Source organism: Aphelocoma coerulescens, chromosome 1A (assembly GCF_041296385.1).
Source record: "Aphelocoma coerulescens isolate FSJ_1873_10779 chromosome 1A, UR_Acoe_1.0, whole genome shotgun sequence".
Lineage (NCBI taxonomy): Eukaryota > Metazoa > Chordata > Aves > Passeriformes > Corvidae > Aphelocoma > Aphelocoma coerulescens.
The window spans coordinates 58,430,046-58,457,594 of record NC_091014.1 but is presented as its reverse complement, the minus strand read 5'-3'; the positions used below and the strand labels follow the sequence as shown (position 1 = coordinate 58,457,594).

Below are 27,549 nucleotides of genomic sequence, written 5' to 3'. Positions count from 1 at the left end.
CTTTCTCTCTTCGTGTATTTTCCTGTTTTCTGATACAATGCAGCTAAAATTTTACTGCTTCACCGAGGTTTGGCTTCTTTTCCAGAGACTTTAGCACTACCCAAATGAAAGCTCCCCTCCATGCTTCTCCCATGCTTCGAGCTGGGACAGTTCCTCACTTTACTCAGCCTCCAATGTTGCTCCAATAGAAAACAAAACACAATCTCTGCTTCCCCTAACATTTGAACATCATGGTGAGGTAATAACCCATGTGACTCGCGAGCTATGTGACTTCACTCAGAAGGATCAACATCTGCAGAAATGTTTTAAGGTGATGGCTTCACAGGGCCTGTCACAGGCAATTCACTTAAGATCATGTTTGGAGTTGGACTTCATGATTTCACCTATGTTAATTGTGTCCAGATTTCAAGCAATAAATAAATCATCTCAGCCACTTTTAAACAGTATGCTTTAAGGTGAATCTGCACCACCCTTCACCGGTCTTGGATCATCCTCTAAATTACTGTGTGTTTAATTATGTAAACAATATAACCACTGAGTAACTTACCTGGGAAAACTGAGCAAAACTGGGATCAGCAAAAAGAGGAACGTGTCCTAGGAGCTCATGACAAATATCACTGCAGGAAAACATTACGTGTGAATAACTGTGATTCAGGAAAAGCCCAGCAATGCTGGAATAATGCCCTAGAGCCAGCACATAGTCAAGAGCCCAGTGAATTTGTTCCTACCAGCAGCTATCGTTCACAGGAAAACATTTTACTCTAAAATTATTCTTGTGATGGAAGTGCTTGCAAACCCCAGGGTTTTCTGTGTTTTTGCATTATACATCCCTCAGCATGGACTGTTGGATTTTTCAAATACAGAGAAGTGATTTGGTGAGATGGAAAGGGGAAAGGGATAAGACATCCAAAAAAGGCCAAGTCTATGGAAGACATTACAGACTGGCTTTGTGCATGATGACAATAGGGTAAAGAAAAGCAGGAAAGAAAATCACAAGAATCAAAAATAGAAAAAACAAAGGGAAAAGATTTTGTGGAAAGTAGAAAGCAAAAATCAAGGAAGAATTGCAACTATATGAAGCAGAATAAGAAATCTCTTTTAAAAATGGCAAGTGGAAAAGGGCAATGGATGGGGACAGAGAGAAACACCCCAAAATGAAAAAGGGATGGGTTCAATGGTCTGGGTTTCTCCTATCTTACTGCCAGAAGCTTGCTTGCAATATATTGAGTCCTCCCTGTGCTAGATTTCATACCACTATTTGGGTGCTAATAGCTTAGCTAAATGCCATTGTACACTGCTCTCTTGCATCCCAGCCACCACACAAAGAGGCCTCCAGTAGCAAAACTGTCTCATCTGCCCCAGGAGAACTTGCAGAAATGGATGCAGATTGCTAAACAGAGTAGAAATGCTCTGTAAATGTTTTCAGAAGAGAGCAGTCCCTTGGCTGCTCTCCATTAGCTCTGTTCCCAAGAGTGCTCCAGAGTCCCACATGGTTTTCCCAGTTGGACCTGCTGTTGGAGTGCTGCAGCTTTACACACTTCTCGTGCCAGAGTACTTACGGCTCTGGGGTGTACATGGGCTTGGACGCGTGGCGGATGTACTGCGTAGAGTGGAACACCCGAAACGCCAGCCCGGCCAGGAAATCCCGAGAGGAGAGCAAGCCTGCAACAGGACGCAGGCGGAACCCAGTGCAGCCTGAAGGGAGACAAAAAGACAGCGTCTTAAAAACAGCTGATGTGTTTGACTTATCTTTATCCAGAGTCCTCACAGTGGGAAAAGTCGGTTGGTTGGTTGGTTGGTTCGTTGTTTTGAATCTCCTTATGTTAAAGAGTTTAATTGTGTCAGAGCAGGCAATTTTCTGCCCATGTATACCACGAGCACAGCATCTGAGCATCTGTCCCATTATACCCCTGGAAGCATTAGAGAAGGACCTGGGACACAGGATAAGTGATGTGCCCAAACATTATAGGAAGCCTTTGATAAATCCAGGATTGTTTTTCCTTCTCTGGAAGCACCACTCCCACTGATAGCTGAGGCCTTTTATTTCATTTGGTTCTTTAAGGTGCTTCAAACTTACTCTGCAAGAAATTTGAAATATCTTCAAGCTGGGGAATATTGTCCTCCCGGTAGCCACAGTACTTCTCCAGAAGTGGGAACACGTGGTTGTGTTCATAGCAAGCATGAGTTGGATACAGAGTCTTCAGCTCCCTGAAGACAGTGCCCCAGGTTTTCTTTTCCTCTTCCGTATAGGTGACACGAGGAATAGGTTGGCCACTAGACAGAAAATTGATACCCTCAATAGCAGCAACTGAAAATGTCCTATGCCATCAACATCATGCTCTTTGTCCTTTCCCATCTGCCATTTTTGAAGCATATTGCATTGTGCTTCATATTGCAGCTTTACTAGGACTGGCCAGGAGCTGCTGGTGCAGGAGGGGAGATGCCTTTGGGCTGACATACAGGTGCAAAAGGAGCCTCACTTGTCCCTAGGCACTGGCTGGAAAGGACTCTACTGACCTTGGCTGAGACAATGGCCTTCAGACAGCTCCTTGCATTATTGTGCTAAAAATAAATCAGTGCTTATTTGTCTTTTAAAGGTGTTCTTCTAAAAATACTTGCTGGCTGTTGGTTTCAATTTATTTTTCCTTCTAGATATGAAGGAGCCATTTTATTTCTTGCTCTAAAGAGCATTATATTTTTTTTTTTTAAAAAACAGGGAAACCATCAGCTCCATGAAAGTCCATTGCAGTGCCAGAGAAATTCTCATCTGTGCTCTGTGCCATAAAAGACTCAGACTCCAGCCAGTTTGACTTTTTATAATTGTAAGGAGTAATTATGAGTTAAATCCCACCCTCAGGCCTCCACATGCTTAGCTCATGTTGAAGCTAACAGGAGTTATACAATCCCAAGCAATGCAGTTTGGCCTCCTGTGAATAACCAATTCCTTTGCAATAGTGTTAGGGCCATAGGTGAATCCAGCAGCTTTGAAAAATCAAAGGGTTTTAAGTAACTTAACAGGGTTAACATCACTGCTGGAATAATGCTGGAGTTTTCCAAGCCCCAGAGACCCACTGTTAAACTCTTGATGACACCCCACCATCTCCCACTCCCTCATTTTTTTCTTGAGCCTCAGGGCAGCTCCTCTGGAGAATGATCATTTTCTGCCTCTCTGTATTAGCTCTCCTTGATCTGTGGAGCTTTAAACATCAGGTTGAATTATGAGGATTGCAGGGGGATTTTTGTTCCTATAGCACTCCTAAATAATCCTCAACCACCTTCCAGGGCTACAGGGGGAAGCTATGCCTTAAAAACCTTTCAAATTTCAACTAAAAAAAAAATCTGAGGATCAATGGGGCCAGAAGCAAAGGAAGGCAGAGGAAAGAGGCAAGCTAAAAGCAAAGGAAGTCCAAGGACTTCACATTAAAGGTGCATTTGGGACTTCAGTCCAGGTCTGTACAGACTGTTTCCAATGTGTCTGAGGATCTGGATAACAGACTGAATATTAATAAGTGACATCTTGGAATATACTGGTTTCAGTTTGAATCTCAGGGGGATGGGGTAGTTAATATTTTTAATTTTGTGTAGGACTTGGTGAAACTCTGCAAACTAGAGACTAGAATTTGTGATCCATTACACAGGAAAGGTAAATCTTCTGTGGGATATCTATGAATGGATACTAGATCTGTTCACATCTGGACAGAAAATCTTATCCAAATTTTCTAGCTACAAACTGGGCTTCTGCCTTTTTTCACCTGACATTCTGTACTTTTCATCAACCCGTCCAATTTTGTCTCTCATTCTGTGATTACATTATTAGCTCTTTGGCTCAGGGGCTATCTTTTCATCCTGTGCAAAGTGTAGCACAAAATTTACAATATATGTTAATTTTCTCTTTGTAATCACAGTTTTTACCAGTCCCAGCAAGAATCAGGCCCAGTAGTACTGATCTATACACAAGTGTCTCTGAGAACAGAATTTTTTCTCCTCCAGATCTGATCATTGAAAGCAATCAAACAAGCCTGTTCTAACTGAATTTATCATCTCTATTAATTTATTTTTCTTGGGAAATGAAAGCATAAATTGCTGATTGCAGCTGGATTAGACATGATAAAAGTAGACTATCAGACACTGAATTAGCATCAGAACCATAAGTTATTCATTATTTTAATAGTCTATGCAGATCCTGCTTTAATGTTAATGATAGGCACTCCTCCCCCAGCCCTGGTTTAATGGGGAACACCAGATTTATTCAATGCTCAGGTCTTTGTAGTAGCAACAGTCTGCTGCTCAATTAGACAACAAAGCTGGGAGAGAGGGGTGTTGTGGGGAGGGAAGGGAGATGATGTCTCTTCTGAATGTGTGCCTGGAACAATTTACTTTTGTTTTGCTGCGATTTGGGGATAAATGCACGAACAGGAAGATCTAAACACATGGCAGAGAAAAGCCAACAGATGCTTGTGGAAAAGCAGGGATTGCCAGCAGGATGAGCACCCTAGGAGAGGGCAAGAGATGAAGGCTTGCTTTCTGCCCATGCAGTGGGTACTCACTGTCTGTAGTTGTACGCGATATCCGCGAACTCCTTCCTCCGGGCCCGGTACACAGGATCTTTGAACCCCTGAAGAGAAACAGCCATGGTCACTGCATGCATAAGGGCAAAAGGTGAACAGCTTTCCTCCCAGTGAGCACCCTCAGGTATGGCTGGTGCAGTCCAAGAAGTGCAGCAAGGTCAGTGGGAAAGCTGCCTCCATTCTGCCCGGCTCCACTCACACAGGGCATCGCTCCTTCTCGGGCTGCAGAGCCGCCGGAGCAGTCACTCAGCCACAGTCCCTCACCACCCCTCGCCACCCAAGTCCTTTTGTTTTCTCATTTCCCCTTCCTATAACATAGGGAAACTTGCTCCTTTACAGCAACAACAAGGTGCTCCTGGCAAGAGCAGCACAGAATTATCAGTACTTGGATAACCCTGCCCTTCTTGTTTCCCTTGAAGCTTGCTGCTGTCCCTGGCACAGCTGGGCTGCTCTAGAGGAGCAGAATCAAAACACATTAGAAACACATTCATCAACTCAATCAGACTTCTTAGGCAGATTTTCAGCATGAACCACACTTAAAAGCGCCCATTTTCAAACTGCTAGAGGATCAGTAGCCATTTAGCAGGCCAAAAACCCCCTATTTGTAGTACAAATTCAACCATTTGAAGGGAATTAATGACTACAAAGAATGTCTAATAGACCTTGTGGTTGGGAGCTTGACCTTTGCAGCTAATTACCAATAAAACCAAGGATAAGAAATAAAACCTCTAAATCTTCATCTGGGATAATCATTCTTCTACCCCAGTGTGCCTGCTGTTTAGACTAAAAGATCCCCAGGACCAGGAGTGCCTTCATGACCTGGAGTGTAGAAACATCCTCCTTCCAAGCTAGGATGCCCTTCTGCAGAGCAAATAGGAACAGCTCCCTGGGCACTGCATCTCTTAGTGGTGAATAGCACAACTGGACTGAGAGGCCACAAAACACAACCAAGAACAGGAGGTAGCTGAAGTGGAGTGTAAATTCAAGAGTGTGGATCAAAAAGATGTAGCCAATGGCCAAAAAAATGCACTGTCCAAAATTAACTTTTCATGGAGGTCGTTGTGATTAAATTCCGTGCATCACTTAACTACAAAAACACAGGCTCCTTTAATGTCTCTTGTTCTGCGCTCTGTGGACTGTCACACCTATTTACCCCAGCAGCTGGATTTCTTTTTCAAGGCACAAGTGCTCACTAACTAATTCTAGGAACTGGAAAAGAGATGCTTCATTCCTTTATACATATTTTTCTTTTTATATATTTTCTTTTCTTTTCTTGGATCCTTTTTTTCAAATACAATCTTGGTCTATTCCTGCGTGACACACAAGGGGGCCATTGGCTCAGTGTACCTCCTTTCATTCTGCCTTTCATGTGACCACAGTGAACATCATGAATCATTGTACATGGTACATAACACATCTTGAATTAAGCAATAGGTAGTGAATGACTAATCACCCCATCTCAATTAAACTAATAGCAGCAATTTTTGTTGCACTGCATGTAATTTATTTATAATCATCCTGTCTCAATTAAACTAATAGCAGCAATTTCTGGTGCATTGCATGGAACTCAGTGTGTTTTGACAAATGAAAGTGAGTTGTTGTTTGCTTGGAGAGGGAATAGAGGCAGAAAATATTCTTGTATGTGAACAAAACTGAAAAACTGCAAAACAAATTTTTTTATCACTAAGTCAATGAACAAAACTTTCTGATGCTACCATTTAAACCACACACTTTTGAACCAAGAACCTCTTCTTTTCTCGTGTCTCACCATAAAAGTACCATGTCAGAGTTAACAAGCACATAACAATACACTGAGCTAAATCATGTGTATGTAATCAAGGATGAAAAACTTTCTATGTCTGGGCTATGATATGTTGCTTCTTTTTCTTGTTAGTGACACACAAAGTGAGCCTGAAATCACTACATCAGAGCCTCTTGGGAAAACTAGAGGTGTCCTTGTGGTGGCCCTGTGCTCTGAAAACCACTATGACTTTTAAGAGCTCCTGGCATTTGCTCAATGATAGCAACCTTTGGTTTGATTTACTTCATAATCAGGGATTGGGCTGATTCTAACCCTAGAAATGTGGTAGCCTTCTTGTCCTGTACCGTGTGAGATTTAGTCTACTAGATCTGTACTAAAGCAGAGAAAATGTAAATGAGAGAAACATCTGTGCCAATAAATAGAAAAAATGCTAAAAAAATTTCTTACAGGATGATCAGCATCCAATTCTGCTCCATAGCTTAGGATCTGATTGGCAAACCTGTCCAGTTCCTGGATACTTCTTGGGAACCACGGCACTGCAAAACAGAAAAGAAATAGAGACTGGTGTATTTCTTTGTTACTTGGTTTTGGGCCTTCTTCTGATTTTTTCATCTTTTCATCATAAATATAAAGAAACATGTGCAAGGGGCTAAATCCTTTTCCCTGTAGTAGGAGACAAGAACAAACCAAGCAAGTTGTCTTGAATTTGTAGTTGTTTTGCACTGTTGCAAGAATACAGAGCATCAAGAGTGTCTGACCCTTGGTGCAGAGACGGCTTGTAACGTTTATGATTTTCTGTTTATTACTTCTGTTCTCTTGGCTTATCAAAATGTAGAAAATTTTCACAATAAGCCAGAATCACCCCTTTCAAAGGAACAAGAAACCCCACAACAAGGATACAGATCTTTTGGGCTCTCTGAAACTCTCTTTCTAAGACCTACTCAGTGGCCCCACTTGAGCTAGGATTCTGAAACAAAACGATCAATGGCATTCTAATACCTCAGATTAGCATTGGATCACTGCAGTCATTACACAGTAATGCATTAACTTGATTAACTTTCCTGGCCTGGTTCTCTATTGCCTTGTAACTCATATTCTATACACACTGTCTATGGCCCAGCCAGCAGGAGAGAAGGACCATGTTAACTACACAGCGTGTAATGCCCATGCAACCCTCTCTATACCGAAGGACATAAGGTGAAGGACAAAAGAGAATCACATGGATATCCAGATGTGATGTGTTGGGATAGAAAAAAGAGTAAGTCAAGCGTGTTCATGGCAATTCAGTACAAGGACTGAACAGGGGCAGCCTGTGTCAGTAAAAGTTTGCAATTCATTGAGACACTTCCTTGCACAAATGCGTGTTGCTCAGCCAGTGCTTGGAAAACATCTGATCCCCCTCTGTGGCTCTCTGCTCAGCTGGGAGCCCTGCTGCTCGGCCATACCTCCCCATCTTATGTGGGAGGTTGAGCCAAGTGAACCCGATCCTCGGCCAGCAGCTGCTGAACGAGTACCCTGCAGTGCCTTGGTGATGGGGCTCATACCAGACCTGATGGATCACCTACAGGATCGGAGGATCTCTCTGTCTCCGGGACTATTCAGCCGTGCTTTGTGCTGAGCCTCACAGCACGGAAGGCACTGGTGGCGCTGGGTTTCTGCGAGGCACCTGCGCAGAGGCGCTGCAGCAGCCTTTCCGGGCACACTCTGGCCGCAGAGAGAGCGCCCACTCCCCTGACTGCTGTCCCATCGCCAGCCTGGCTCCGTGCAGCGCTCCCGCTGGGAGCCTTCACATTAGTTTCCGACAGGCCAGGAGGAGCGGGCAGCTGGCGGCTGCTGGCCAGGAAGATCCTGCGCTGCCTGGGCTTCCCGGGATGCAGAGACCCGCCGCAGCGCCCAGGGGTACCCCAGCCGTGCCTCCCCTACCCCCGCCTAGCAGAAGTGCGATTTGCTCCGCCCCTCTCCAGGATGCGCACGCTTCTCTTTGCCCTGAAAACCAGACTTGAGCAAGTCACTAGATGGCAGCAGCAGACCCAGGAAGGTCCCCAACTGGGTTTCTTCGCTGCTGGATGTACCGCTGGTTCTCCTAGTTGTTCCAGAAACACTCTCCCCCCTCGCTGTTAGAAACTTTCCTGCACCTCCAACTCCTTCACGTAAACTGGTCATAGGGGGGAGTAGAAAAAGGTGTGTTTGATCCATAGGGAGGGGTCACTACTTACACCAAGTGTAGGGTGAGCACACGCAGCCATCCTGCCCGTTTTCTATATGGCTTTATCTCCTGGCTGTATCACTGAGTTTTATGTGATGGTGGGGAATTGCTTCACTGGTCTGTGCTTCAGACTCCCCACTACCAACCTGAGGTGAGGCACACTGGTGAATGGTTTTGTATTAGGCGCTGGGAAAGAAAGCTGCCTGGCAGTCCCACAGCAAAGGATTTGTCAGTGTGAGAGAATAACCACTCTTCTCAAGGATGCACCATGACCTGAAGGGTCGAGGCTGTGCAGAAAAATTGCTGGTGGGGGCTGAAGTCTGCACTGCATTTCAGCAGTGATCTCTCTATGACTGGCCTGAATCTGGAAGGTCTCACCGGGCAGGGTTTGAATCATTGCTGACTTACTTTCCACACTGACTTACTTTCATTAAACATTTTATTCTCAAGATTGCCTTAGTACTTGGTGCAGAGCTCATGATAAACTCGAGGAAAAACTGACTCTAGGCTGATGTGGTGTCCGTCCTGGCTGTGGAGATAGCTGACTTCCTTTTTCCCTACACAGGTGCAGCAACTTGTCTTCCTGGCACGTAGTCCTGATCCTGCCTACCCAAACACCAGCAGCAGATAAATGAGAGCAGCTCTGAGCTTGCAGAGTTGGGTGAAAGTGGCAAGCTGTGAAAGGGAAATCCCAAGGATACTTCATGCTGTTTGCACTGGCATAACTGGTGTTAAGTTGGGTCTTGGAAAGTGCTGGAAAGAGCCTTCTCAGCTCTCATGGAAGCAAGAACCAAAGATTCTGAGCAGAGTCCTGGGGCAAACACTGCGCTAAGTCCATAGAGCCTTCACATCGAGGGCCAGGGTGAAAAAAGGCTACTGGTGGCTCTTCTGCCTAGATATGATGTGCCAGGATGCTTTCCCCAGGCCTCCCAGAAACTATTGAAAAGACCAAATCAGATTACCCCCTGGATGAATCTATCCCATATTTTGTTTGCGACATCCTCCTCAGCCCGTTCGCCAGACTCGCTGTCTGTCTGCACAGCCATTAATGAATTGCCAGGGCAAGCTCTTGCAACAGTGGGCCTCTGTGAAGGTCTGAGGAGCAAACGTGGGCTGATCAGTAATAAATATTGATTTGTCTGTAAGTGAAACAGCAGCATTTATGGGATGGTGCTGGACACCCAAGTGGTGACCAAATTACCGTGGGGTCAAATGCTGAGCAGAATGCTAATAAGCCATTTATATGAGAGGCAGCGAAGCAGGGGCAACGAGGACTTCTGCAGAATCCTCCATTTGGACCATAGTGAGGAGGGTCAAAGACAGGTCTGTGCAATTTATAGCAGTTCAAGGCCCAGGTTTAGCCCTTTTTTAAACAGTCTCAAATGCTCCGGGCCAGCCTCAGGGTTTAACAAACAAGGCCCCTACAGATCCTCAACTCCCAGCTTGTTTCAGAAATGCAATAAATTGTCTGCAGTTCCCTAATGCTGCAATAGAATAATATTTAATTATTTTTATTTATGGGCTCCAAGTTTTTGGAAACAAGATACCCATCTTGTTTCCAAAAAGAGCCATTAAGAGATGCACTGTGTTTTTACAACACATCTTTCCATCTACACAAAGAGCTTTGGGCCCAGCAACTGCCAGCCCTTCTCATCTGAAGCTCTAAAGCTACATTTGGATTTAGAGCATTATGCTGGCCTGCTCTCACCTAAAATTACACTGTTGATCCAAATCTGATATTTGTAACTATTTAAATGTTAGTTAAATTTTGCATTTAGTTACGAAAAGATATTAAAAGCAGTTACAGGGACCCAAAAAAAGAAAAGAGAAAGAAAAAAGAAAAAGCCATTCATTTATCCCTTGCCCAATAAAGCACATATACACAGTGTTTAACACTGAGCTATACAGAAGGGACAGAATACAGAAATTTCCTCTGAGTGCCCACAAAGCAGTGCCCCAAGAATGGGACTGTGTGCTTCCCACAGGAAACAGAAAAATAAGGTTTTTCTTTCTCAAATCAAGAGCAGGAGCAAAATGAATCCTTAGCAGGGAAGAAATAAGAGCATCTTAGGCAGTGGTAAAAGAATCAGTCTCACAAGATCCCAGCCTTCCTCTGGAAGAAAACCTTCCCATCCTTTACCTGCCCACTGAGACAAGTGTGGCAATAGCCCCATAAACCATATGTCTGAGATTTTGCTCCCTGCAGGCACAGTGCTCTTGTTCTGTGTTTTGGGAATAAGATTTCACACAAGCACATCTGTGGACTAGGACCAGATTTGCCAGAAGGATACGTTTGAAAGACAAGCTGGCCTAAAATGCACCACAAGGCCTGTTATTTGTAATGCCATCACTGATAAAGGACAGCATCTTACCACACTTCCTACAGCTCGGGCTGTCCCCATCTCACTCTGCCCTGTAGCTGCCTCTGCCCAGGATTTGCCACCCACAGTTCACCCCCTAAGCAGGGCTTGTTTGACCTTTCAAAATATGGTCCTTTGAGGATTTCAGTTTGACTGGACCCTTATTCCTCATGAGAGGAGCTGAAATCAAAAAAAAAAAAAAAAAAGAGAGAAAGGGCAAGAAGAAATATCACTCTTCCTCTCTCTCCTCAGCAATAAATTGTTCCCATTTCATACTATTTCTGATTTACTGAAACTAACAAACAAATACAAGTTATCCTCTCAGACAGAAGGGGATCAAGACCCTTTTTGAAGCACTGACAGGATAATCTAGCTCAAAAACTCCTTTGATCAACACAGTAACATGCAGTGAAATCCTAATCCTACAGCTGACCACAGAAGTTTTGACTTCTGTGAGGTCAGAATTTCACATGCAAGACTTTCTTGGATGATATTTAGAGCTGTATCTCTGACTCTCGCATACGTTTATAGAAAAATTTATTATTTAATAACATTTATTATGAACTTCTTTATAGTAACTAGAAAAATTAATGTTAAGCCCTGATAGGTGCTGTAGCTTTCTTCTGGAGATAAAAAAGCCCCCAAAAGTGAACCTCTTCAATCTGACACGATCATAAATCACCTAATCAACCTTTTGTCCCCTTGTCTCACGAACAGAGAAAACTGACTCCAAAGAGAATCTGCCTTCTTCTTTTTCATCTTCAAATTTAATGTCATGGGTAGGACACAAAGGAAACAGTAAAAGGATTACCAGCATTGATCTCAAGAAGGTATTAATGTCCTTTCATGTTGTTCCTAGGAAGGAAGAGGAAGATCCAGACCGAAAGTATTTAAAGTCTGAAATCCTATTAAAATCACATCTGTTATCTGAAGAGGCATTAAAGTAAGTCTCAGACTATCTGCTGGGCAGCCACCACTGCACCAAGCAGCCTCAACTCCAGTAAATCTCTGAGAATTAGGAGCATGAACAACCCACAAAATCTTTCCTTTTTTCCCTCCAAAGGCAGAACTGCAACTGACCTCCCTGGGATTTCTTACAGTAATGGAGAGTTAGTCCTGTTCCCACCAAACTGGATGGCAGAGCATCCTCTAGCTCCCCAGAAGACCTGGTCAGAAGCATGGCAAAAAGTTTATACTGACAGAAAATCTCCAAATGAAAAAGTTTACAGTATAGAAAAATTAGGCACAGAGAGAGAAATGTAGCCATAAAGATCCAAGAGGATCTCCAATCACTACAGGAAAAATAAGTAATTTCAGTATGTGACATGAATAGTTCACATCAATGTTAACCTTGTCAGCGCATCCTTACCAGTGTCCTTCTTCTTTATCCGTGAAAGCTCATGGACTGTTGCTCCAATATCACTTCTCAAGGACTTGATGATAGCGTCCAGTGCTGGGACATTCTTGCCTTCCAAGTTAATGAAGAATTCGTACTCATCTTTGTTGAGACGGGAAGGTCGGGACTCAATGTGGGTCAAGTTTATACCTTTTTCCTATGAGAAAGAAATTTTGGTCCCATGGTTTTTGGTGGAAGGAATATGACATAAAGACTGGATAAATACACGTGTCAGTCAACAAACCATACTGTATAATCCAAATAAAAGTACACACTCACCTCTTGTGGCCACTGGACTTGAGGACTTTCACAGCAGAGAGAGAACCAGAAAGGAAGAATGAGAAATATGTGGGATTCACCCTTGTCCAGAGCACCATCACAAAGCATATGCACTAGTTAAGGCTTAGAGAAAGGTGGAAGTAGGATACAAATTGTAAACAGGCTTTGTATTGTAAATGGCAACTCCAGTACCTCAAGTACATAATGAGAGCTTGTCTGTGTTGACAAAGACATTTCCCCAGGATCAACACAGGAAGTAGGCATTCCACCTGTAGAGTACCCTCTCATGGGAAACTGAATGCTGTATTGATGGGCATCTTGAAAGAAGATTGGACGAGCAAGCAGCTGGGCACCCTGTGAGATAAGCTTCTGCAAAACCACCTGCACAGTTTCCAGGGCTGTGAGCAGCTGTTGGGCAGAGATCCAATGGGAAACATGGATCTGCACCAAAAAAGGCAGCCCAGGTTTGTGCAAATAAAAAGATGGGTGATTTAAATCACGGAGTTGCTGAGGTTGAACAGGACCTCTGTAGAGCAGCAAGTACAACAATCTGCTCGGGTTGCCTGAGCAGATTGCCCAGGGCTATGTCCAGTCAAGTTTTGAGACTCCTCAGTCTCTCTGGGCAACTGCTCACAAGTTTAATCACCCTCACAGAGAAGAATTATTTTCTTTAGTGCAGAAATTCAAGTTCTGTCTCACCGAATATCTCTGCTGACCATCAGCAGTCTCTTAGCTCTGAAGAAAGAGATCATTGGCAACTATAGAACTCACAACTATAGCCAGTGGGAACCCGACCTCAGACATGCTGCCGTGTTGATGTGTAAGCAACAAGTAGCTAAAAATCCTATTTTTCCAACAAAAAAGTAAACAAAAATGTTGGGGTCTCCCCCTCCTGCTATGTGATCCTGGGAGAGGGGCCCTGGGGGGAGACACGGGGTTTCCCTGCCCCTGGTCAGCCTTGTTCCCCATGGGTTGTTTTGTGTTCCCCTGCGCAGGCAAGGACCCTCGGGTCCCGTGATTGAGCAGTTCCTCAGCAGAGCTCCGGCCATGGGCTGGAGAAATAAACATCTCTGAAACATCTAGCAAGAATCAGTCCATAGATATTTCTTTTCCACGGGCCTCGTTGTCTGATACACGTGTTGCAGTATTCCCCACTGTAACACAAAAAGTCCAGGAAAACAAAAAAGACCAGGAAAAAAACAAAACAGAAAGTCCAAAAGAAAAGTCCAGCAACACCTTCCCCAGTTAACTGAACTCAAATGTTTTCTTGAGCACTATAATTTGAATATAAAAATGCTGCTTGGTTTGTTTGGGTTTTTTTTCCTTTTTGAGAAAAACCTTATAAACAGGTTTCAGCAGACACCGCATGCCATGGCCAGGTCCGGGCTTTTGTCACCTGGGAGGAATATACAAATCCCTGGAGGACATCTGGGCCTGAAGATCACAGAATCATAGAATCATTACCCACAGAAGAGTTAGAGGGGTTGACACATGGTGCTCAGCAACCCTAGAGAAACTTTTGTTTTTCTTCTTTCAAGCTAAAGAAGACCCCAAACTACGTGGGGTGAAGTATTGGCCCAGCTGGTGTCAATGTCAAACCCCCTGCTACAGTGGGGTCAGGATTTCATCCATGAAGTAACACTGTGAGAATCTACTTTTGACCTAAAAGGAAGAAAAAGAGAAGAATTTTTTTATCTGTAAATCCCTCTTTCTGAGCCTCTTTAGGGTTTTCTTTGCTCCTCTCAGTTCTTGCACAGTGGAGGAGGGCATCTGGCCATCGGCAGCAAAGGCCTAATTTACTCCTCCACAAAAGGCAGTTCATTCCTTGGTAGGAAATGTATATGTCATTCCACTGTTTCCTGAGCACTGCACACTACAGATGAACTCAAATTGTTTGGCTAGATACCAATACAATGAGTTGAAAAGGTCAAAAGCACATTCACCAACTGCTGCTCTCGAGAGATGCCATCCTTGCAGAGCCGTCTGCGGGAGAGAATGGCCACCACTGTCCTTGGTGCCCAGGACAGTTTGTTTTAGGCCTGCAAAGCCTGTTTCCCAAACAGACTGCACATTGTATCCTCTGCATGGTGAGGCACTGGGAGCTCCTGACAGAGAGCAGGCGAGGGAGCTGCTGTGCTGTGCCTTTGCTGTGTCTCATCATCCTCATGATTAAAGTTTTCATCCTTATGCCTTGTCTGCATCTACACTCTTTTAGTTTAAAACCATTACCCCATGCACCATCACAAAAGGCCTTGCTAAAAACTCTGTCCCCATCTTTCTTTCTTGTAGGACCTCTCTGAGTACTGGAGGGCCACAATAAGATCACCCCAGCACCTTATTTTCTCGGCAAGAGAAGGCTCCTTAACCTCATCCCTTTGGTTTTTGATCAGGTGACCTTTCTGCTGTACCAGCTCTCCAGTCAGGCTCAGTGAGCAGCTGCACAGATGGCAGTGCCCCCAAAATGAATGGAATGATGCAGGGGTTGGGAATGAAGAGATAAGCTGCAGGGTGGGTGTGAGGCATGCTTAAGGCAGCAGGAGTATCAGTACCTCTCAAACTACCACAACCTAAGACAGTGAGAAAAATGGGGGGAAAAAAGAAGATGGAGGAAGGAGCTCATGGAGAGAGTGACCTCCTTTCTTACACCTGAAAGAAGCAGCAGAACAGCTGCCCACAGAGTGTCAAGCTGCTTTGCTGTTTATTTGAGGGATATCTGCCACTCAGCAACGTGCAGAGCCAACCTGTTACTTCTTTGTGCCGTGGCTTCAGGACCTCACAACAGAGAAGCTGAAGGGAGAACCCTTCTGGTGACTGTTTTTAGAGCAAGAATCCAGCAGCATATGTCCAGCTCCCTGAACTGACACTCCTGGAGGAATATGTTCTTGTGTGCTCTGCCTTGCTACTAAGCCCTTGATTTCAAAATATTTACAGTGCCTCTGTTACTAGAGCTGCTCTACAAATCACAATTTCATTCTAGTCCAACTACTCCATCTAGTGTTTAATCTTCATAGTTTCACATTGTTCACTTTTTTGTAGCCTTGATGTTGCCAAATCTTGGAATTACATCAGTTTTCTCACAATAGTTGACGTTTTATTTAAAACTCCACCTTCTGGAGACAGACAGTTACCTAACAAAGGAGAATGGGGGCATTTATCAATCTCTATCTGTTTTTTAGTAGAGTTTGAAATCTTGACAATGGATGCCTTCAAAAGTCAGCTAATAAAAGTTATTTCAGTTTTATGAGCTATTTTTTGTTTATGGAACCTAAATCCCAGCCTAACACCTTTGAAGATCTCAACTGTCATATGTTTGTGGCTGGATTGACACTTGAACTATTAATATTGATCTCTTCTGCCCTTCCCACTTCAGAGCTGGTAGGAATCAGATGAGCCCATAGATTAAGATTAGATGTGTCTTTGCTGAATTCACCCCATCATCCATTGCAGCTGCAAAGAGCTTTGAGAGCAGGTTGGTGCTTTGCTCCTTCTCTTCAGGTTTATGACCAATAGAGAGGTAGAGTCTCTCCTCTGTGGACACATCCTGTCATACAACCACGTGTCTGCTGCAGTGATTCTGTGTCAGTAGAGAGGAGGGGTAGCTGTTCACCTTGCTCTGTTTCAAAGCAGTCTATTAGGCCATTTCTAACATAAGTTTTGCAAGTATCAGCAATTCTGAACAGATTTTGCACTGAGGATTGAGGGTAGCATTAGGCATAACAACTAATAGAAATTACAGGAGTATAGTACTGACAGATCTCTTGAAGTTAGTCACTCCCAATTTCTTGCCTTTTTTCTTAAAACCTGCACTCCTAGGGGTAGAAGAACTCAACTTTCATTATTTTAATACCCAATTTAACTGTACCTCTATCACTGCCCATTAGAGAAGGAAGTCTCAAGACATGTTCTCGGAGCTCAAAAATCAAGCTAGAATTAGTCCTAACCAAATTAGAAGGGGGGAAGCAATACAAATATCAACTTAAGGCACAGACAGTAGTGGATACAGGGAGGAGATTGCCCATGCTCCTCCCTGCCTTACCTCACAGTGCTGGATCTCAGCCTTGGCCCCCTCTCAGAGTCTGTGAAGAAGCTCCAGCCCCTTGCCCAGGTTATTCCAGTTATCCCATCCTGACTGAGCACCACCTATGCTGCAGCTGCCCCACATCAGTAATCAGACTGGTGTTACACTGCACCAGCAGTCTTGCAGTGATCCCTGCCAAGAGAATTTAGTGCCACCCTCTGTTTAATGGCCTGGCCACTGGGAAAGGAAAGTTGTGTGTTCACAGCTACACAGGGAAGCTTTCAGTAGGGATGGATACTTTCTGGAAATGTTATGGGTTACTACTTCCCATGACACACACACATCCTTCTGTTTACGTATTACTAAATGCTCCTATGCATGGCTCTAAAACTAAGTACAGCTGTGAAATCCAGCTGCAGCTTGTTTTCATGACTGTTGTCATTAAGTTTGGCTTCATCAGGAGACCCCACACTGTTACCAGATGAAGAACTTTTGACAACACTGTGGTGCCACTAATCAACATTTAGTGAGAATCTGGGTAAAATCTCCAAGAATAAGGTGAGCTGTTTTTTAACCCTTGCCATGAGCTAGTTCAGGGTTTCCTGAAGGAGGACACTTTCAAAAGCACAAGTATAAGCTCAGTGCTTAATATTCATAGATGAGATGACTTAGGAAGTTACAGTGATGTCTTCAGCCACAGATTCCCAAAGCAAAGGCAGCCATCTGATTCAGCTTTACTGGCCAAGGGCCTGTCTACTTCTCAGCTAAAGACAGTGCTTCCCCATCTTCTCCTTCACATCTGTCAGGGTCTTCCTTCCAAGCTCATGGAAGAAAAGTGTCCCAGAGCAAACAGCTCCAGCCAGCAAACAGCTCCAGAAGGCAGCTGGCCCTGGAGCAGCCCCTGGTATCCATCATTCAACACTTCTCCTCCAACCCTAAAATTTGGTGTGACACTTGCAGCACAGTCTGGCTACAAAACATGAAGCAAAACAAACCAAAAACATGTGGCAGCGTGTGGCATTGCACAAACATCTGTGAAGAGGCCATACCTCTCTTTAAACCCATATTGGTTTATTAGAAGTCCTGCTCTTGTGGCCCTAGGAAGAGGAGGGATAAGACCAAGGACGGAGATTTGGAGCACTGTAATGAAATGATCGTAGCTGTGCATATGTACAGTATAATGAAAAAACAAATCTTGTGGTAGAGGCAAGCCTGGCCCGTTCACCTATTGCTGTGGACACTTCCAGTGCACCCCCTGGCCAAAGTGACTGTTTTCTTCCCCTGATTTGGAAACAACCCAAACCACCGTGGAGCCAGTACCTTCCCAGGGGACAAAGAGAGAACAGTCACATAGGACTTTCTGTGGAATGAAGTTCCTAAACAGAAACAGAGCCCAGTTACCTCTGCTGACTCAAAGTGCCAGGTTTCATTTAGTACAGCCTGTTACTCCCATCCCATCCTTCCATGGAGCAGTAATTTACCCCCATGGAGCAGTAGCTTACTCTGGGAGCAAGAGCATTCAGGGCAAATCAACTTTTTTTTTTTGCTTTTGAGCTAGACCCCCCCCCCCCCACCCACTGATGGCTTCACCTTGTACTGAAGTCCTGCTCAGTATCTGAGAAGTCCCATCAGGGAAGAAAAAATAGAACGGTCCTCTCTGAGGATGGGTTGAGCAAATTTGTAATGTATTCCAATATTTGCCACTTAAAATATCTGATGATCTGCTACTTGTAAATCCATCAGAAAAAGAACTTCAGAGAAGATTAATGTGTTCACAAATTCATGTGGAAAATTGGCAATTGAAACTGAAGGCAATCGTTTTTGTTTATGGAAATTCTTATTTCTGGCATTTTTAATGATGAATTTAACTACAGAAAAGCCAGTCCTTGAGGGGGAGCAACATGGGGTTTTTTCTTCACTTTTTTTTCCTTTCAGAATGAACTTTGTTGTTTAAAAAAGTTACCTCAATTGCAATGGGCTTTTATCACTACAGATAGATAAGTATTTCTACCAAGTGTAACACTTGGGTCAACTCAAAGTACTCAGCTTTGCTTTTTCAGTTTTGATTAGAAACCTGGAAGATTTCTCTTTTCTTGGCCTCAACTTCTGCTCAGTATATTTTTAATGTGTCCAGTGAATCAAAAAAGAAACACAATTTCATGATGACTGTTCTGTCTTCCAGCTTTTAAGCATGATATTTTACTCATGTGTGCTATTCTGTTTCAGATGAAGGTATTTATTCAAGTTTTGGCTGCCTAGCTGTCACCTTCTGCAACACAAATAAACAGCACATGGTTCCACCAAGGAGTACCTCAGTGTACAGCAGATCCCATTAAAATGAAGTTGGTGTAAAGACCCTGCTGGTGGGTTTGTGCTGTCTCTACAGCCACCCTCAAACCTGCCACGGGGACAGAGGTGGCAAATGGGTTTTTCAAGTACAAAACAATTGGGTTTGACAAGCCAAAAGTAAATGTCTGCCACATCCCAATATACAAACAGAGCAGCTAGGGTGGAAGCAAAGTGGATTCAGTTTTAACAATCTGCTTATTGGTGAGGATGATTGAGCTGCTATCACTTTACAGCACATCAGAGTGTGAGTCTGGCCCTACAGACACATCTCTCCACAGGACAGGTGAAGAAGAACTGCAGGAGCTGTACTGCCAGCAGTGGCATAGAGTGCTCCAGGAGGAACAGATTCATGCAGTCAGGAGAGGATTTGCAAGGAGAGAAGAGACAAGAGCCAGGGATCAGAAAAGCTTAGAAGCCTGCTGAGGTCTGGTGCTCAGATGGATCTTCCTGAGTAAACATAAGAAAAAAGTGGAAACAATCAAGTATGTTTTGGGCATAAAGCCAGCAGACAGAGCTGAGTACACTGAGGAGATTCCTCAGGGAAAAAAATCTTCAAGCCACATAGGAAAATAAAATCAACAGTTGTCACTGTAGCCACATACTTGTGTGCACTGGGACATGAACAGAAAACTAGAGTTTGGATCTTTGAGCAAAAAAACAAATGTGAGAGCGTGCAGTACTCTGTCAACTGCATGAGCAGCCCTGAAGGATGTTTGAGTAGGACAAACATTACTGTTTCCACAAAACACGTTGGAATTCTCTTAAACTTGGTGTCTCAGAGGATGAAATTCTGTGCCATGAGCACTTCGCAGCCCTTAGCCTTGTGCCTTCCCCTACCTGGAGGGGGCTCCCCTACTTTCAGTCCATCCTGGCTCCCATAATGGGGGCTTACCCCTTCCATCTGGGCTGTGTTTGGACACTAATGCCTTTCCTGGTTGGTGTGCCCCGTGGGTGAGTACAGATTCCATCTGCCATGATGCTTGTTGAGCCAGAAGTCCTAGACCTCATGATATAGAGGGGCAGACTAGAGCACACCAGAGCTCCCTTTGGGCTCTTGCACAACAAGCTGTGATAGGGGCTAAAGTCTGGCCAGTTTCACCCCAGCACAGGAGTAGGACATGGGCAGGATGTGAACCTGGGAGCGCATACCAGGGAGGGTCTCAAGAGTGGCTGAACAATCCTGCCAGAGTAACAAAATTTTTTTCAGTTCTTAAACCAAGGAGAGGATGAACCTTCCCAGGTCGACATGGACACCTCCTCTACAGAAAGGCATCCTGTGTGCTCATGGCACCTCAAGATCTCTCCTTTCTTTAGGCATCCCCTCAGTTCCCTGTGTCTCACTCTGGATCTTGCATCCATGCTTGCTTCCCTGGTAGAAGGGGTTTATTTTCAAGTCTTTCATATTTGCAGCTCACTCAACCCTCCTCCTCTCCCCTTCATGTCCCAGAGTAGTTTTACAGACTGTCTAGAGAAGAGGCAAAATCCTCAAAGCCAGTGCTGGAGGCAATGTCCCTTAAACCACTCCCAAATCCGAGCTGGGAGGAGAGGGTTGAGCTGTGCTCTCTGCCTGCATTCTCATTCACAAGTGCCCCAGAGAGATTCCAGGAGTCTGGGCAGCTCCCAGCCTCAGCAAGGAGCAGAGAGTTTACAGACATGCAACATGTGGCCATCAGCACCAGCAGCTGCACAAGGTGTGGACCCCCTCCATGAGGTTAGCAATTTCAGTGCCATATCTGCTCCTGGGAACAGCCTGATCCCATTTTGTGGCTTGTCAGTTTTCTCTTTTCTTACTTCATGCAGTTGCATGAGGCCATGACAGCCAGAGCAGCCATCCTCATATCTCCTCTTGTGATGCCCCTCTGAGACAAACCCACTGCATTTCCACAGGCCAGCAACAAGCTGGTGACACAAACCTGGGGACAAGGCTGGGTATCTCCCTGCCCAAGGAGCCCACCCACAGAGAGTCTGAGCTAACTCCTGTAGCATCTCACAGTTGATGTTATTAGGCAGTGAAGGAGTACAAGATGAAAAAATTCCCTCAGGCTCTTCCTGTTTGTTCCCATTCACCTGCATATCACATTTTCCCTGTCTATGCTGTGGATGAACACAAAGTCTGTGTCTCTGAGGCACCATAGCTATGGCTCAAGTGGAAAAGGGGGGAGGTTATCCCAGCTTATGTATGTAAGACTTACACCTCTGTGCAGTTCTTGGAACAGAGTTAGAACAGCCCACAGACTGCTCTGGTTTACACCAGGAATTCACTAACAGCCCTGAGGAGCTGTTCTTGTACCATTAAATCCCATTCATTCATCTCCCTACTACAATGCCAGATGTAAAACTGATAAAAGAGCACCTATGCCAGGTCTCTTGTCAAGCCTTGGTGCTGAAGGAGACTGAAAATTAGCACAGAAAGCATTGGCTTTGTTGGGATGGAAAGCCAAGTGAGTTTGGGAAACCAACCAACCCCTCAGAGACCCTCAGGATCACAGGGTAAAACCATGATTCCGATGGTCTAGTTGCGGTATCTGCTTTGGGGCAAGAAGAATCACCTCCAAAGAACTGGATATTTCTCTCTTTCCTATACCAGTTCCCCCAAAGCTTTCTCTTTAGAGCTAACAGCACTTTAGTTAGTAGACAGCAATGCATTTAATGAGAGAATATCAACAGCCTCCTTAATTCACTTACAGACATGCACATCACTGACATATGGACATTTTTCAGGACTGTATCACAGTGGTCAGTTCACAGATTTAGACTTGCTCTGCTGTTGTTGGTGTGAATGTCCTTTTATCCTAATGAATCAAATATGTCCTGTAACTCATAATTATTTTTCCTTTTTACCAATAACACACAACCTTTCATTTCCCAGTAAATTCAATTTATGAATGGAAAATATGCAGGCCACAACTTCTTAGAGTGTTCTAAAGAAATCACTGTTTTCAGGCACAACTATTACATGAAAACAAAAAGCCACAGAACCAATATAACAGTGTATTTGCTTGGGAGCACAGAGAACACAGCTATGTGTGTTGCAACACAACCATCCTGAATTGCAAGGATTTTGTGCTTTTCAAACAACATTCATGACATCTGGGAAATATTTCTGCAAGAAGAAAAAGGCACACAATGTCCTGAAAGGTAAATGGCTCCTTGTTTCCCCAAAAGCTTTCCAAATCACTCAGCATAAGTTACTGAGTCCCTTTGGTGTAAAAAAAAAAAAAAAAGTGCTGTCATTTTTATGCTGTTCTGTAGGTACCCTCTACCCACTCTGTAGAAGTACTGCAGGTGGGAGCTGATAGAATTTTTTAATATCAGATTTGTTGAGGTGGACAAGAGCTAAGAGGTGCCCCCAGCAGAAATACCTCATGCAACATGTACTGTCAGTCACATGGCTCACATGCAGGTTTTATTTGCCTTACAAGTTATAAGACAAATTATTTGGTTAAAAGTCAATCTCAGGTCACAGCCCAACTCAGTCCTAGCTCTTACTAAAGCAGTTATGATGAAGTATTTCCCTCAAGTTGGAAAAATGCATTTTTCCCACCCTTGTGTCAGTTAAAGAGAGAGGTTTTCATTTTAAAAAGCTACTTCTGCTCTAAGACTTTAAGGGATTTTAAGCCCAGAAAAGAAATGCAGGCTGCTTTCTCCTGCAACAGCAATGAAATAGAATCACAAACACAATCTCAAAGACCCCAAGAAAATGTTGCTGCAATACAAAATTGTAAAGACCTGAAGGAAAATATTTACCTCAAATGTGCGCAGGACTTTAGCCAATGCCCCAACTTCTTCTTTCAGAGAGAAAATCAAAGAAATCACACCATTTTTACTGGGGGAGTCTTCAATGTACCTAGATTCCTGAAAGGAAAGAAAAAAATACACAAATAAAAAGGATTAACATTCACCCTAGTGAGTTTTGCCTTTCTCCATTCCCCTTTTGCACAGCACCAGCAATGCAAAGAGGGTATAAAATAGCTCTAAGTGGGAATCAGGGCAACCATTGCTGCCAGAAGCAGAGCAGATCTCGGGCTGCTCTGATTTATGATGGTAGAGACACAAATCCCTTCCAGCAAACTAGAGCCCTAGTGAGAGCAAGGTAGTCAAAAAGGACATGCAAATAGCCTAATATTATCTTTGCCTTGCTTCACCTCTCAGGGATGACTGGAAATATTACTCCACTTTGGTTTCAGCTACAGTGCAAATTCCTTCCCTCAGGCTTCCTTTTCATCAACACTCAGGGTTAAGCAGAGCAATGTAGATGAACTCTGTGCAGAGGTGCAGACCATGATTTATGTTTCCCTTCAGTTCTGCTTGTACCTTCCAGGCATCCCCAGGAGACAAGTAGTATTCACAGGAAGGATATGAAAGGTGATTTTAAAACAAAATAACAACATCAAGCAAAGAAAATAAAAGGGAAAAAAAAAAAAGAAAAATGTTGGAGCAAACATTTAGATCTTCCCTAAATCCCACCATGTGTAGACTCAGGGCAAAATGTGTTTTTGTTTGCTTGTTCCCTTTCTCTCATTGATTTTCTGCTCTGCAAATTCCAGTACTCTCAAAGGTTTATTTTCATTATCTTCATGGTTCTCATTACTAGAATGTCTTTGCATGTCTCTACATGTGTTTCTTTTCACAAAAGCCCTGTTAAGCAGGGAAGAACTATTTCGCCACTTCAGAAACAGGAAACTGAGCCCTGGAGTGGAGGCAGATCTTAAAAGCAATCTGGGTACTAGGCATGGCAGGTAAATGCTGCTGAGATTTCAAGAATCACTTAATTTTTCTGATATCAGAGTAAATTTGATGCACAACCATCACAAACTTTTGGAGGTCACATTAGTGTCTTATTTGCTTGTTTGTTTTATTTTTTTACCATCTACTGGCCTCAGACAAATTGCCTGTGGTTGGTATTTCAAAGATCACACAGACATCTGCAACACAGATGGGTCCTGGTGTAATAAGTGCTGGGCTAAAGCTTGGTTCAAGGTACCCATTCAAGTATTCTTTCTAAAGATCTGTATTTTCACTCAGAGTCTGTCCTCATTATGGCTACTGCTCAACTGAACATATAAATCAGATTTTAAAGAGTCCCAGTTCCCAAATATTGTCCTCAGTAAAGACAGCCTTTGTAGAAGACAAATTAATGATCTAATCCAGCTGCCCTGGAGCCATAAAGTTCTTGGTGGGCCTACATGTCCTGAGGCAGAGCTATGAAGAGCTGCCTTCTTTTGTAAAGTAAATAATTGCTGATCCTTCAAGTTGTCTCCAAGGCTGCCACTAACAGACTGGCCACGCATTTTTCTATCTGGCTTTGTTTCCAGAGGCTGTGGTGTTTTCCAAATGACTTCCAGCTTTATGAGGGACCTCTAGTGGGAGCTGTAGTAGAAGTGCTGGCTTTATGTACCAGAAGGAAGATTGCCACCTGTTCACTTGTGACACTTCCTGCAGCATCTCCGTGTCTCCTGAGTCCTCATCCAGCCAGGGAGTCAGCCCAGCTCTTACATGGGGAGGACCAAGAGGAAAAGCAGCTGGAAGTGATGTGTCAGCTGGCTAATGAAACCCATTTACACCTCAGCAACCACAAGGGAAAACAATGACAGGAGTCTGGCAAAAGTCAAAACAAATGTCTGTAGTACTGAAATTTTATGATAGTGTGACCAAAACTGTCATCTCAAATACTGTCCATGCATTGCTTTTTCCTTCTGTTTTCACCCACCACAGCCAAAACTGATCTTAAGGACAAAACTGGCTCCACCACTGTCTGTCCAATGGATTGAGATTTTGGTTTTCACTGTCTGCAATGAAACTGCTCTAAAAGGCATGCAGTTATATATTTTAAATATTCTTGCCAAGTCATGCCGTGAGGACCAACTTATATGACAGATTGACTTGAATGTGTGTGACAAATGAAGAATTTGTGGTTTGGATACTTGCCAGGGGTATAATGCAAAGTTGAAGTCCTGCAAGGTAATTCTGACAATAATAATTGATCCCTTTGTATAAAGAGATTACATGAAAAAGCCTTAAAAAAACTCCTCCAAACTCATTGGTCTCTAGCCTTGATTTGTTGAGATCAGATACTTTCAATCTGTCCACAGTCATCTTCCCACTCTTGCAAAATGATTTATACTGGTGCTTAAGAGAAAGACACATTGCAGTAGGGAGCAGGCACTAATGCCATAAACAGCCTCGTAATTGCTTAACTTCTTGCACACCTGCATATGCACTCAGTTCACTGGAAGGTCTTTTAACAACCATCAGTTCACACCTGAGAGGTGACATCTTTAATTGCAAAGGGGAAGAAGACTAAAATTACTGCTTTCCTGATACCCAGTTCTTATCAGCATATATGGGGGCAGTGTGCATCAATACACACTGCAGGCAAACCTCAACACATGCACTGGAGGTGATACACAGCAGCACAAACACAGGCACTCACATTATTGTTGAGCTTTTTCTAGTACTTATGCATACTTTTAACTGTTAAACAGTTTCCCATTCATTTTGGACTTTAACTTCTCATTCCTCAACATACATGAAGGAATTGCAGCTTTGGGGTAGTTTGACTCTTGTGTTACTATTGTGATTATGATTCAGAGTTGAAGAAAATAAAACTGTGTGTTGAAATTTTGTCTCTATGATATGTATATGTGATTTATAAATATATTGTGCAATGAATTCAGCTCCATTTTTCTTCCAGCTCTGTTTTTTTTCCAGGAAGTAAAATAAGAACCAGTTGATGAGCATGAAAAACCATTCCTGGACCTAATACAATCTCAAATAATGTCATATGTAGATGCAAGAATAGGCTTACCTGAGCACAAATCTGCATTTTTAGTTAACCACTTTGCACATACATTGATATTGCCTTTCTGACACAGGTGACAGTATTAGGGGTCAATAACATAATCCTATCAGCCTTCTAATCTGTTGCTGAGACATTTAGCTAAAGCCCTTCAGAGTGAATTCCAACACTGTTAAAGCCAGAGAAAGTTTCCCTTGCAATTTCAGGGACATAAAATTTTCACCTGTGTTGTAAAGTTCAAACTTACTAGATATGCAAAATAGTAGGGGGAAAAAAGGGAAAAAATATTTCAAATTAAAAGATTTCTAAGTTACTTGGGAAAATAGAACTAGCTTTCAAGTCAGATTTCTTAAGGCATTTAAATGCTGATCACCACAGTTATCATTGGAACCAAGCAATTACACAACTATGATAAGCAGCAAGGTGAGACCCTAGAGAAATGTTGTGGGAGTTCAACCACAGCACACAAAGCAGTAGGAACAGAGGCTTCCTTGGCATCTCTGCTCTTACAAAGAGAGAAGCCCCTTTTTTTGCACATCTTATGCAGCTTGTCTCTGGCTTCAGCAGCATTGCATAGGACACATAAGTGCAGAATTTGGTCCTAATAATTAACCATGCTGGCCTTAGGTTACGTCACTTGCCCCTGCAGTAACATCACTGCCTGTATTCAGAAGTCATGAACTTCAGACTTTCCTGTATTTCCCAAAGCAAAGAGTTCAAAGTCAATCAGTAAATATTAAAAAAGAGGACATCAGAGTCCCAAAATTTAACCAAAAAGCTCTGCCAGAAAAGAACATAACTTCATCTGTTTTCCTTTAACAAAAGAAGACAGATTTCTTTCATCGCACACATTTAAGACCTTTAATAAGCTTCTGATTCCTTCTCTTTGCCATGTATGCAAGGATACCATTGCAACGTTTCTTTGCATTCTCACTGCACTTTTGTGAGCACAGTTAACAGCAGACAAGTACAGGGGCTACCAAAAGTGTTCAGGTACTGAAAAGCATCAAGACAGGCCACCTTGATTATTCCCTTCTTGGGTCATACTGCATCTCAGAGAGCATAGGACAAGAACAGGAGCGCAGGAGTGAGGCAGGACACCCCTCCACCTCTGCAAAAAGCAGGCACAGATCCCATCACTTACCTGGAAAGGGTCACCACTCATTTTGCAGTGCTGTGAGTCCATGTTGCAGAGGCAGCAGTGCCCACACAGGGAGGCCCTTTCACCACAGCAGGTAAAGCCTTCTGACCTAACTGCAGTGGCCAGAGATCTGTGCAAAGGTATTTAAAGTGGAGCAAGCAAGGCAAAGCCATCCCCTTCCCCAGCTCCCTCCCCTGGACGGCATGCCAAGGGGGCGTTCTCCCTGTATGCCCACCACACCCACCCCTGGCACACGAACCAGCCGCTCCACGTCGGCCATCTCCTACAAGTCCCACGCCTGCGGGGAGCGACTCTCCAGCAGATTGTTTCTATCTGCACTCAACGTGGATGAGCAGCATGCTCTGAATTAACAGCGTTCCTCCTCCTGATCAACATCAGCTGTTTTCATTTCTTCACATCAACACATCGTTTTCAGTTCAGCCTCCTGCCTATTCCTTCCCACTGCAGCTGCGTGTTCAGCCTCAGGTGGGATTCCCACCGGGGTCACTCCCCTTGAACAGACATCAGACGTTCTCCAGGATCTGCTCTTTGGATGTCAAAGGCCAGACATGGAAGGCTCTGGCAGAGCACAGCTGAGGGTCTTGTCCTTCAGCAGGGCTTCTGGGTCTGCTTCCAAAGAGGTCAGAGAGCAGGAGACATTGCTCCACTCG

General features: G+C 43.8%; 1 protein-coding gene across 2 annotated transcripts; it reads right to left on the bottom strand.

Moving 5' to 3' along the window:
• PAH (phenylalanine hydroxylase) lies at window positions 1-27,220 on the bottom strand. 2 transcript variants are annotated; one of them, XM_069002996.1, is made up of 9 exons: window positions 27,138-27,220; window positions 26,882-27,008; window positions 22,686-22,793; window positions 12,266-12,449; window positions 6,778-6,866; window positions 4,548-4,615; window positions 2,078-2,274; window positions 1,560-1,695; window positions 1-617 (listed from the first exon to the last, which is right to left on the bottom strand). In XM_069002996.1, exons 2-9 carry the CDS (start codon window positions 26,921-26,923, stop codon window positions 515-517), a joined length of 927 nt encoding a protein of 308 aa, XP_068859097.1. In that variant the 5' UTR covers window positions 26,924-27,008; window positions 27,138-27,220; the 3' UTR covers window positions 1-514. The 2 variants fall into 2 exon arrangements, with proteins under 2 accessions (XP_068859097.1, XP_068859098.1); XM_069002997.1 differs by having other exon boundaries at window positions 27,123-27,200.
• Between the last annotated feature and the right edge of the window lie 329 nt (window positions 27,221-27,549).

Coding starts and splice junctions, on each gene's coding strand:
- PAH (XM_069002996.1), bottom strand. CDS start 26,923: ATGGACTCACAGCACTGCAAAATGAGTGGTGACCCTTTCCAG. Junction 2,275..4,547: donor ATCGCGTACAACTACAGACA/GTGAGTACCCAC, acceptor TTTTCTGTCTAG/TGGCCAACCTATTCCTCGTG. Junction 1,696..2,077: donor TATTTCAAATTTCTTGCAGA/GTAAGTTTGAAG, acceptor GTCTCCCTTCAG/GCTGCACTGGGTTCCGCCTG.